This window comes from Metopolophium dirhodum, chromosome 6 (genome assembly GCF_019925205.1).
Source record: "Metopolophium dirhodum isolate CAU chromosome 6, ASM1992520v1, whole genome shotgun sequence".
NCBI classification, from domain to species: Eukaryota; Metazoa; Arthropoda; class Insecta; order Hemiptera; family Aphididae; genus Metopolophium; species Metopolophium dirhodum.
In genome coordinates this window covers 22754106-22766555 of record NC_083565.1, presented here as the reverse complement: position 1 = coordinate 22766555, position 12450 = coordinate 22754106, and the positions used below count along the sequence as shown (strand labels likewise).

The following is a 12450-nucleotide window of genomic DNA, read 5'->3' as shown; positions in this document are numbered from 1 at the left end:
CTCTTTTTCCGAATACGATCATATCCGCCTCTTGGGTAAAACCCACTCCCCTCCAACCACCAAACGTTTACTCAAACCATACCCATTAAATTGGACTGACTAACATAACTGAACCTACCAATCAACCCCAAAATCCATCCACTAGTAGAGGCACAAGCCTGGAATAGTAAACGGCATAGCCACCCCTCCCAAAGCAAAGCAAAGCGTATCATCATTGCAAACCCTACCCACTATCATGGGTAGGCCAACAATTTTAAAAAACCACCCTCACCAACTTTCGTCCTACTAGTAGAGGCAAAACCCTGGTATAGTTAACCTTCAAAGCAAAGCAAAGCGTATCATCATCATTCTCCCCGCTGAGAAAAAGCGAATAGTGAGCCGGACGGTATTTTAATACCGCCACGAACGGACATTCTACAGTTTGTCCCTGCATATACCCTCCACCACCGCCGCAGTGAGTAGCGAGGTATATATTGTCGTTACGCGTCCACCGTTACTGAGCGCCGCCGTCCGAGCCGAGTCAGCCAGTTCCATCCGACCAACGTACGACCACCAACGGAACAGATTGTAAAAGGTCCAACACCGTTTGCCGTTTTTTTTTTATCAGCATACAGACATCCGAGCCAAGTCACACTGCTGAAGCCGCCCAGCTGTTCACGCCGGTAATAATTATATTACCGTGCTACTGATCCCGTCATAATGAACACCCGACCAAAAACCGTGAGTTTTATGTTCACGCCTTCCCTCCCCCCCACCCATGTTTTATGTGATCCTTTATTAAACTATTTTATCTGTACACTCGTAAGAGTATAATTAATTAATTCAAAATAAATACTGTACAACAAATTATTAAAATTGTGTCTGTATGAAAAATAATAAGTTTTTGAGAATAAACGCAACAACAATTCAACCAAAAACACCCTGCGTTTAATTTTCATTACAATCTCATATCTCAACCTTCATATTCTCTATGCAAAAAGTAAAATTAAGACAAATTTGTAAATCAATGCACAGTCTCTCTATTGTACTAATATTTGTGATTTCATTAATTTTCAGTATTTTGTATAGTTAGTAATAATTAGTAAACCTAACCTACTGAGGCAATCTTGAGGCATTTTCTTTTAGGAAATTAATTAAATCTTCAAACATAACTCTTAATTCAAGAGTTTGTAACTAATACAATCATAATATAATATGAGTATAGTACATTTCGTAATATTTTTTTATAATATTTACTGTTAGTGAAATATTAAGTTTGTATTTCTAATATAATATATGTTATGGTATTTATGGACGACACTTGCACCATGGCCCCTCGATATACTAATGTGGCGACCCGGCACATCTCTTTTAGATAAATGATTAAATACTTAATCAAGTCTTCCAATTTACTAAACATTTATGTTTTGTAGATGATTTGAAGAAAAATTTAAAATTGAAGAGAGACTGTGTGAATTAACAAAATTTGTGGTATGAAATGTTTATTTGAACACCTGTTATAATGTATTATATTGAACTTAAGTTAATTTTTTATAATGTACTATAGTAAACATTTGATCATTTATTACAATATACGTATATTATACATAGATTTCAAGTATGATTTTTTTAATTTTTTTTTTTGATAGTTACCTACCTACTACAATACAAGACACTTTATTTTTATATTTTGAAGCAATATATATTTTGGATTATTTAGATCTATATAAACTAAATTTCAGACCCATAGTTTAGTATTTAAAGTTTGTATGATCAAAGTCGTGGAACCAAATTTTATCAGACTCTACTAGAATGTTGTAGTTAAATTAAACTATAATAAGTATGCGGAATAACAGTACCTAACCTTCTATTATAATTTGTTATGAATATAATATTTTAAGTAATAACTCAAATTTAGAACTTTTACGGTACTTAATACATTTTCCTAATATTTTAACAGAAATTATGGAGCTAAAAATATAGAAATACCTATATTATGTCACGGTCCATAATTGATAGTTTTGTTTCATTTATAATAATAATGCTTTTTAATATACTTTTTCATAAATTAATATTTATTACAGTTGGCTTTTATGATTTGTTTGAACTATTAGTACGTATTTTTTTGGGGAGATCCCTATTATTACAACACCGTTACCAATATGCGTTTTTTTCTGGTTAGTTAATATAATTGCATGTTTTCATGATTTCTTCGTATTTATGCTTATTTTCTTAAAATGTTTTTATATTTTCGGTTCATCCGTTACCTACCTACATACCTACCTACCAAGTGTGTAAATAAAGAATTTTTTGTGTAAACCAATTTGAATTATTATTTATTAATTTAAAAAAATTTAAATAAAAACGTTTTCATTCAGTATTTTTTTGAATATTTTTGAATATTTCAGTGCATATATTTGCCTGTTTTTAGTGCATACATGCAGGCAAATATTTAACACATTTTCATTGCATTAAATTCACATCCCTGCTAATTACTTTTGTCCAATCATAATACCTACCACAATTAATGTTAAATGTCAAATTGTCAACAATCAACTGCTTCTTCAACTTGATAACACTTAAGAGGATCAGTGGCGTATTTACGGGGGCGGGGGATATGGGGGATAGATCCCCCTTGGCCTTTTTTTTTTTTAGTCTGTTCCCATAAACCTTAATATACCTACTAGTATGCAAACCGCAACTGTAATTACCTGTAATCAGTAATCACAAATCACAACTAACGATGTATGAAATCTGATATTATTATAATTAATGAGGAGTGAATATAGGCAAAATTATACACAATCTCTTATCTCAGTGGAACAAATGATAACGTTTGTCCCTGATTTGTATCCACAGTGTCATGTATTCTATTATTAGATCATAAACAAATGTACGATATTTTGATAATATGATCTAATATACCTAACCTATAGTAGGTAATATTCAATTACACAGTAATTGTTTTATGTTTATGATAATCATTAATTTATGCACACTATTCGGTGTTCTGTTTATACTTCATTGCTCAAATGATAATAAATTGAGTATTAAAACAACTATTTAAGAAATATTATATTAATTCGTGATTGAAAGTGATATTTTATGGTCAAATTTACTTTTATTTATATACGGTATTTTATTTTTCAATATAATTTACCTACTTTTTTCAATGACATCAAAAAAGAATACCTTGTTATCATTTTTCACAAGCAATAAAAAAATTCGAAGAGAAAATGAAAATAACGAGACTGAAGTAAGTGCTAATTTTTGTGAAATTTGAAATGTAAATTCAAGTTTTTGTGATATTTAGGTGAACTCACCAGTAAGAAAAATTACAGAAGTAAACAAGTCTGCATGTACCACAAATTCTTTAGAAAGTTTTAGTGAGGCATCGAATTCACGATTACAGCAAGTAATTAATTATTTCATTGAATATATAAAAAGTTAATTGTTCAAATTTCAAATTTGTTTACTTTGTTATTCTTAAAAAAAAACTAAATTAGTTATGCTTATATAGGTTTATATGCTTTTATGATCAGTGGTCACAGCTTATAAATTTATAACTCACTTAAATAGATCTCTTAAATTATTTAGGCATTGTATTATATATTATTATATATTTATTAGCTTCAAATAGCATGTTTTACTTGACATATGGAAACAAATACAATTTAATAATTTGGCTTAAAAATTGTTTAATATATTCTAGTTATTATTGTGGCATTAATATAATAATATGTTTCAATTATTTATTAAAGGATGATTTTATTTGTGAAAATAATCAAACGCTCGGCAATGCTAATGACATAGGTTATTTTGTAGAATGTTTATCTTTAACAGATGCTGATAAAAAGCTTGTAAGTTACATACTAGTTGATAAATTATTTCAATACTTAACACATTAATATTTATTGAATTAGTATTTTTTTTAAATTATGCATATTTATTTTTATTTAATGTCTATATTTTAAATTTAATTTTATAATATTTATTAAAACTAATTAGTTTGTTATTTAAAATGATATTTATTCAAGGTGCTAACTAATCTATGGGTACCAGATGTTGAATATAAATTCCCATTGCTTGCAAAAAATGAAAAACGTGGCTTAAGATTTCAGCATAAATGGCTAAAAGAATTTAATTGGCTGGCGTATTCAAATGTCAAAAATGGGACATTCTGTAAATACTGTGTACTGTTTGCAAAAAATGGTGGTGTTGGAAGCCAGCCTTTGGGTAGCCTTGTTACTGTTGCTTTCAGCAACTGGAAGAAGGCAAAAGAGGTTTGATAATTTAAATGATTTATTCCAGAGACATTTGCTAAAATATTTAATACATTTTTTTTTAGACTTTTCGGGCTCGTGGAAGTTTGAAATATCATACATTGTCTGTTCTAGACTCTGAACACTTTTTAAAATAATAGAAAAAAAGGAACTGTCTATAATAGAACGCATAGATAATAATAGGTAGGTAATATTAAATGCATAATATGATAACCCTTACTTTAAAGTTTAAATTTTTGAAGTACATTGATTCTGTGAATTTGTTTAGAATGGTACAAATTGAAGAAAATAGAAGGAAAATAGGACCAATTATTGAGTGTATAATTCTATGTGGTAAAGAAGAGTTGGCTTTGAGAGGACATAGAGATTTTGGTGATATCTTAGTAGATGGTAAGCATAAATATAGAAACTAAAAACTAAATTGTATAAACTTTTACCATTTAATAATAATAATACTTAAGTATAATTAAACTGAATTATCAATGTCATATAACTATTGGACAATAATGCTCCAGTCATGCTAATTATGGATTTACAATTATTATTGTAAAAAACATGTTATTATTGTTTGCAACTTTTAACTTTTATTTTTTAGATGATTCAAGGCAAGGCCATTTCCGTGGTATTCTCAAGTACAGAGCAAAAGGAGATGAATTTTTGCGTAATGTTCTTGAGGGTTCAGGGAAACGTAATAAATATACGAGTCCAATTATACAAAATGAAATAATTCAGTCATGTTACACAATTTTACTAAGGAAACTAGTTAATGTGATTAATAAATCTAAATGTTTCTCTGTTCTGGCTGATGAAACAACCGACATATCGACTAAAGAGCAACTCAGTATATGTGTTTGATATATTGATAAAAACAATAAGTTGCATGAGAACTTTTTACGATTTTTTGAAATTGATAGCTTGACTGGTTATGACTTGGCTAACTCAATATTAAATGGTAATTGTAAATAACACATTTATGATTTATTTATTTATTCACTTTATTTATTTATATTATTTAATTACATTTTTTTGTTGGTATGCTTAAACAGATGTGGAATTGATTGCAATTATTTATATGGCCAAGGCTATGATGGGGCCAGTAATATGGCTGGTCGATTTAAAGGAGTACAGACTATTGTGAAATCTAAATACCCCAACGCTATATAATATGTACATTGTGCAGCACATTCGCTGAATTTAGCTGTTTCAACAGCTAGTGGCATAAAACCTATCAGAAATTGTTTGGGGGTGATCGAAAAAATTTATAATTTTTTCAATACCCCTAAAAGAAATTCTGTTCTTTTAAATACCATTGAGAATTCAAATAATGCACCCCAAGTAAAACAACTCAAACGGCTTTGTGCTACTCGTTGGATTCAACGTTATGATTCTGTAAATGATTTTTCTGTACTATTTTCAATTGTTCTCAATGCGTTAGACATTATATCTGATTAGAAAGAATCAACAGATGCTGAAATGCTTCAGAAAGCGTTAAAAGATTCAGAGTTTATGATTTCTTTGATTGTTATAAAGGTTCAGATAATATCTATTTTATATACATTTAGGTACATATATTGTGTTATTTTTAAATTTTGTTTTAGGTATTATTTTCTTATGGACTTCCGCTGTGTAAACAATTGCAAAAAGTTCAAATTGATTTGAAAAAGACAATACTCATAGTAGAAAATGTAATAGCTACTTTAAAATGTATCAGAGAAAATAATGAAATAGAATTCAAAATTATCTATAATAATGTCAAAGTAATCTTTTACTTTAATATACTGTTTAATATTTAAAATAATATTTATGATGAACCTACATCATAAATATACCCCCAAATATTTATTAATATATTACAGAAAATGGCAGATGATGTTGGAATTGAATTGCTAGAGAAAAGAATTTCTTCTAAACAAACACATAGAGCTAATCCAAATTTACAAAATCATTCTACCGAACAATACTATCGTGTAACAGTATTTTTACCATATATTGATTACTTTATATCACAACTTACTGAGCGTTTTATAAATCATAAAAGTATTTTTGAAGGTATAAACTAGTTATTACATATTTTATATTATATTTTCAAAAAAAAATCTCTATTGACATTATATTATTATAAATTATAATATAAGTACAAATACTGAATAGCTATATAAATAACTAATTTGCCAAAGTATTTTATTATTTGATATTTACTGTTATAGGGTTCGATTGCATTTTTAAAACCCAGCCATTGCCACTAGAGATAAATGACCGAGAACAATTTAATAAGCTTGTGAACATATATTCACCCGTTGTAGATAAATTCAATAGCATAGCCGAATTCAATATGTGGAAAACAAAACTATTTACAGATAATATCATTCTTAGTTCAGGATTACAGGCATTAGAAATTTGTGATAAAGAATTTTATCCCAACATTTACATGTTGATAAAAATATTTTGTACGCTTCCAGTGTCAACAACAACTCCTGAACGATCATTCTCTAATTTAAAAAGAATTAAAACTTATCTCAGGAATAGTATGAATGAAGTAAATTTGCAGATTTTAAATTATGATATATTATTGAAAGTATTTATAAAATTGTGTATTTCATTGTTATTATAGACTAGACTGAATGGATTGGCTCTATTAGCATGTCATACAGAAACAAAGATTACACCAGATGAAGTCATTGATGAATTGTCTCTGAAAAATAGAAGACTGGAGTTTGTTTTGTAAAATCACTGCAAATAAATGGCTATATGTGCCTATGTGTTATATATACCTATGTAGATAATAGATATCAATGATCAATATAATTATATGATATTTTACATTTTTACAGAACAAATTATTAATTAGCTAAATATTTTATAAATTTATTTCATTGTGTTGATTATTATAAATCTATATTAAGCTATTAATATATTATTTATTCATTAGATTATTATGTTAAACTTAAAATGCTATTCATTGATTAATATTGTCTTTTAAAATACCTATACTTGATTAGTGATTAAAAATTAGGGATTAGCAAAAAAAAAAAGTCTTGCATGACTGGTTTCTTTGAAAATGTATTTCTAATTTCTATATCCCCCCCCCTCAAGAAAATCCTAAATACGCCACTGAAGAGGATGTCAGATTTTTAGCGCACCATTTATTTCTCTCTCTGACCCACGCACAATCATTTTAGTGTTTTCTTAATCGTACATTTGGTATGCTGCGCGCGGGTCAAAGATGGAAAACAAATAGTGCGCTGACATCCCAACCAGCAACAAGTTTACACGAGTGAGCTGGGTATGGCTCCATCATAGATAATAAAGATATGGATAGGACATAATGGTCTTATCATCGGTCTTCGAGGGGAACAATTGAGGCCAAATAAAGTATACCTATATCGAGTATCGACTATCAATATAAAGGAGCCTCAATTGCCTTCCCCTCCGGGAACGCGGCCTGAAATGTATTTAACATAGGCGTGGACTATCCATGGTGTCAACAATCAAAGGATCAACTTGATAATCAAACAATTAAGTTTGGCAACCTGCAACTCAGGATCTTTTTATTCAAAGTGTCCTAATGAGTCATAAGAAGGTTAGTTAAATAAACCTATGGTTAGTTGAAGCTATGGTGATGATAGACGACTACCATCACTGGTCGTGAGCTTTGTGATGATCTTTTCCTACTAACCATCAAGGTATTCGATATTGTAAACATAACAATGAAAGAAAATATTTATCAACTGATTACGTTACGTATTACCTACGTATTGTTAACATAACTATTCTACCTTTACACTTTTTCTTCCCCCGTCTCTCACAGCTATATACAGGTTCAGCCACTCTCATTCCACTCCTCCATATGATCGGTATTCTGTCTATCCATCTCTTCTTCAGTCTTCTCGCCCCTCATTTCCCCCCTAAATTAACTTCTATAGCCACTCTCACTATCTCTTATCATACAGTGACCGAACCACCTAAACCTATTCTCTCTTGTTTTCACTACAATTTGTACACTACCCTTAATTAATTAATTTCTTATTCTATCCTCTTTTGTATCTTAACACCTAACTTATTATTCTCATATCTGCTACTCTCACTCCACTTACCTACCCTAACCTTACATTTCTTTTTCATCTTTCCCTTTCATACACCAAACATTCTGAAATCCTGTTGACCCATTTCCTTATCTTCGCCATATCACACACTTCCTAATTCCTATTCACTCAGTCTCTAGTTACCTACAAGTCATCGTACTTGATTATCGGTGAAAATATTTAAATATCATTGAGCGAATTCCCTACTCGAAAGAATTGCTTAAAAAAATATCATACCTCACCAATTTTCTAATTTTGAACACGACTTTATCGATAGCCCGAATAGCGTTATACCAGTATAGTTACAATACAAATATTGAAAATTTTCGGGCAATACATCCCCTGATCAATTAACTATAATAAAAAAAAACCTACTGAGAAATAAGAAAATACATACCCCGTGACGGAATCAAAATCTGCTACGAAACTTAGTCTTCGAAACACTGAAACGTTCACACATTTCAATCTGCTTATGATATATTATTCCCAGTTTGAAAATGTTCACTGACGAATACCATTTCTGAAATAACACGCATCTTATGCAGTAAAATGTTCTACAATATTCTAATGACCTATGCGTTACAGTCTACAGATATTATATAAACCTACCAATAAATACCTAATATAATTTTTATTACACAGAGTTTGTATTTTTAAATGTTGTATTCAAGGATTTATTAGTTTTATTTGTATACCTAACAACAATTACATTTATTCACAAGTCAGTTATCAACTAGAACTCGACTACGAGTAAGACAGCGTTTGGATTGTTCGGACTGGCGTATAATTTATTATTATTATACATTGCGCCTTTGGTAGGCAGTAGTAAACGTATATGCTTGTACATTACTTAGTTAACAGATTTTCGTTTGAGGTGTTCTCTTAAAACCCAAATATTTAATGCCCGTATCCCGTATGCATAGAAGATGTATGTTTCACATTTAACGAAAACTAAAACTATCGTGACGGAACTGAATTACGAAGAACGTATAAAACAAAAATAATCGTCACCAAGTGATAGGGTATAATCTGCTATGTACTTACAAATCATATTAAATAACATTAATCATTATGTATTTTCTTATTTTGTTAGGTAGGTATAAAAACCTACCTTCCTACTTATAAAAGCATTACCTAATCATTGATTTAAAATTTTAAAAATTATTCTACTATAACAATAAATTAACAGTTGTAGGCAAAGTATTATAATTTAAGGTATTTTTCATAATATCCTAATTTTTGTACACCTATAACAACTACTCTACGTCTAACGGGTATATAAGTTTGTCTGACAATAAATATTTACATTAGGTTTACCGCGTCCACAGAGTAGTAGGACAAAACTTACGTAATTATTTATTCTTCCGGCGAAACGCGGTCCCTTTGAGTGTATAATATTGTCTAGTGTCAGAGCTGTGCGTCTCCGTCAAGGAAAATGCAGCGCGCGTCTTCATATATCCGATCCAAAAGTTCAGTCTGGAAGTATTGAGATTAATGACATTTATAAAAATAGGCACCTAGCTTAATATTCTTAATAGCACCTAACGAAATATGTGAGTACGTATTGGAATCGCTGTTCGTCTCAAACGATTGTCATTTTCCATAGATTATTTATAATTATAACCTAACCGTCCCAATCATAGAAAATATATATATGGTCCTAACCGATGGATGATGAATATTTTTACATTATCTTCAAAAAAACATTTATTTGTTTCTACTAGACGCAAATGCGGTAAATTGAATTCAAATTTATAATATAGATAACGGTTTTTTTACTTGGTAACAATTTATTTATTACTTGGTTTATAAACAAATTCTAATTGATATAAAATAGTAATTATATAAAAATAGTTTTATTGATCCCAATATATTTTAAAAATAGTGTTTCAAATAAAATAATAAAAAAAATTTAAGAAATACCTATTAATTAATATGTATTACCTAAATAACAAAATAACTAAATAAATTCGTGTTTTTTTTTAAACATTTTCACGTCCCCCCCCTCCCCCTTACGAAATTGTGTCTTTCCTCCTTAGAGTGGTGCGTCCCTTAGGTCAAGAGCCCTTGAAATAGTGCATGTTAAAAAATCAGCTATATCCTCCCCCCCACCCTTTGACAAAATCATTTGACTCATTTAGCTACTTTATGAATTAAGAACGATACATTGAACGTACAAAACTGTACCTACCTACATAATAGTTATCAACCTATTAACCCATCAATAATATTATACTTTTTATTGTGTACACTAATCGATTGGTATATACAAAATAACGTTAAGTTATAAATAGGACGTGGATTTAAATGCATTAAAAATAAGAAAAATGTCTTAAAAATACGATTTAATGCACTTATATTACAAAGCTTAATAAAATGGCCAGAAAAATTAAAAGTCCAATTTAAACGAATATAAAATAGAATTTAGATAAGTGTATAGGTAGTGTATTCGTTATATTTTGAGTTTCATTATAGCACATCAGTCGATCAGATGCTATTTAATATTTTAAAATAAAAAAATTCGACAGTAATTCCATATTGGCAAGTGTTGTTTTCTATAACTGAAGACTGAAGTTATAGTATCGAACATAATGGGTACGTAAAAAAATAGAAATATAAGAAAAAAAATTACCTTTATTTAATTGTATTTAATTTTTTTCTAATAAGTTTTTATAAAATTGACTTTATCCCATATAAATGTTCTAATTTCATTTTTCAATTCGTTGATAATATATAAAACGAATTCTTTGCTTGGAAAGCAATGTTTTAGAAAATTCAGAAAATGCAGTTTATATTTAAATATTATAAATAATAATTTCTGATGCATTAATGCGGAAGAGTGAGGGGGTTGTCCACCCCCTATGAAAATAAAAAAATATTTATAATTCATGTTTATACCGATTTTCTACCGAAAAAATAAATTACTTTAATCTCAATATTATTTATTAGTCAACGAAATCTTTGATCAGAATCGTTTTTCGTTTGTTCGTTTTGTATTTTAATAATTTATACGTGGATAGGTATATTATTATTACTAATAATTATAGTAGTTGTGTTTGTTTTATTTCATTAATTTATTTAGTACTATACCAATAAATTATATATTAATTAATAATTTTTAAAACATTGTGTTCAAAAAAATAAAAAAAAAATGTGATTGTAATTAGAGTCTTGTAATGTACCTACCTATATTTAAAAAATAAATAAATATAATAATAACTATTGAACTTTTAGGGACATAATAGGTAACCCATTCGTGTATGTAGTATTACACTATTTATATAGGTATATTTATATACCTATACGAGTATATGAGTACTTATATTATTCATAAGTGCGCACACGTCAGGATAGGCAGTTGACCATTAAACCAAAATATTTATATATTTATATTAAGTACCCTGTATAGAGGTATTCACCTATTAATTATAATTATTCTACAAACAGGGACTGGAAAAACGACGACGGCGTTTATATCTCGCGTATTTTATACATTTTAAGTCCGGGACTAAAATATGCGCCTACAACACTTGGATAGCACATTTTTCGTGACATTAAATATTTGTTTTAAGTCTTAAAAGTAAATTTAAGCCCCAAAAGAATATAAAAACAAACTTACTTTAATTATCGACTCTTTTGGCGGAATCCGTGACGTGTGTGAACTGCGACGCCCATGAGGAAACGCTCCAGAATACAGCCAGAACTTAGAATATTGTGATTTATGAAAAATAAAATTATACGAAACGCAGTAAGTTTTTTGCTCATATCTTCTTTGCTTATTGAAATTTTAGAATTTTTAATCGACTGTGTCTTCTGCAATGACTTTGAGATTTGCCATAGATTAAATAAATAAATGATAGATATTATACTAGGTACGTCAATATGATGAATCCACGGATATAATATTATAATGCAACTTTTTATATCAAAGAGTTCCGTGTTAAGGACCAATTTGTTCATTGAAATTTGATATGACAATAAACCAAAATAGTTTATAATTTTGAATTTGAATTATAATAATATGATATAGGTATTATTTTAATTATTATTTTCGTTTATCAATTTAATTATTGATTAAGGTGGTGAATAGATATCAGTAGCACAAG

The 12450-nt window shown here is 29.0% G+C and overlaps 2 protein-coding genes across 3 annotated transcripts; both read left to right on the top strand.

The window, feature by feature from the left end:
* The first annotated feature begins 2983 nt into the window (after positions 1-2983).
* On the top strand, positions 2984-3953 carry LOC132947020 (uncharacterized). The gene is made up of 3 exons (XM_061017198.1): positions 2984-3235; positions 3293-3394; positions 3741-3953. Exons 1-3 carry the CDS (start codon positions 3152-3154, stop codon positions 3885-3887), a joined length of 333 nt encoding a protein of 110 aa, XP_060873181.1. The 5' UTR covers positions 2984-3151; the 3' UTR covers positions 3888-3953.
* A 474-nt stretch (positions 3954-4427) lies between these two features.
* On the top strand, positions 4428-7156 carry LOC132947019 (52 kDa repressor of the inhibitor of the protein kinase-like). Of its 2 annotated transcripts, none has more exons than XM_061017197.1 (8): positions 4428-4445; positions 4531-4652; positions 4858-5214; positions 5309-5792; positions 5861-5947; positions 6119-6311; positions 6470-6798; positions 6874-7156. In XM_061017197.1, the coding sequence occupies exons 4-8, from the start codon at positions 5736-5738 to the stop codon at positions 6985-6987; spliced, it is 780 nt and encodes a 259-aa protein (XP_060873180.1). In that variant the 5' UTR covers positions 4428-4445; positions 4531-4652; positions 4858-5214; positions 5309-5735; the 3' UTR covers positions 6988-7156. The 2 variants fall into 2 exon arrangements, with proteins under 2 accessions (XP_060873180.1, XP_060873179.1); XM_061017196.1 differs by having other exon boundaries at positions 5861-6019.
* The last annotated feature ends 5294 nt before the right edge of the window (positions 7157-12450 follow it).

What these genes read in the sequence shown, in the direction of transcription:
- LOC132947020 (XM_061017198.1), top strand. Translation starts at nt 3,152, where the DNA reads ATGACATCAAAAAAGAATACCTTGTTATCATTTTTCACAAGCAATAAA. An exon ending in ATGAAAATAACGAGACTGAA is followed by an intron (nt 3,236 to 3,292) that starts GTAAGTGCTAAT and finishes TGTGATATTTAG; the next exon opens with GTGAACTCACCAGTAAGAAA. An exon ending in CGAATTCACGATTACAGCAA is followed by an intron (nt 3,395 to 3,740) that starts GTAATTAATTAT and finishes TATTTATTAAAG; the next exon opens with GATGATTTTATTTGTGAAAA.
- LOC132947019 (XM_061017196.1), top strand. Translation starts at nt 5,736, where the DNA reads ATGCTTCAGAAAGCGTTAAAAGATTCAGAGTTTATGATTTCTTTGATT. An exon ending in TTATCTATAATAATGTCAAA is followed by an intron (nt 6,020 to 6,118) that starts GTAATCTTTTAC and finishes AATATATTACAG; the next exon opens with AAAATGGCAGATGATGTTGG. An exon ending in TCAGGAATAGTATGAATGAA is followed by an intron (nt 6,799 to 6,873) that starts GTAAATTTGCAG and finishes TTGTTATTATAG; the next exon opens with ACTAGACTGAATGGATTGGC.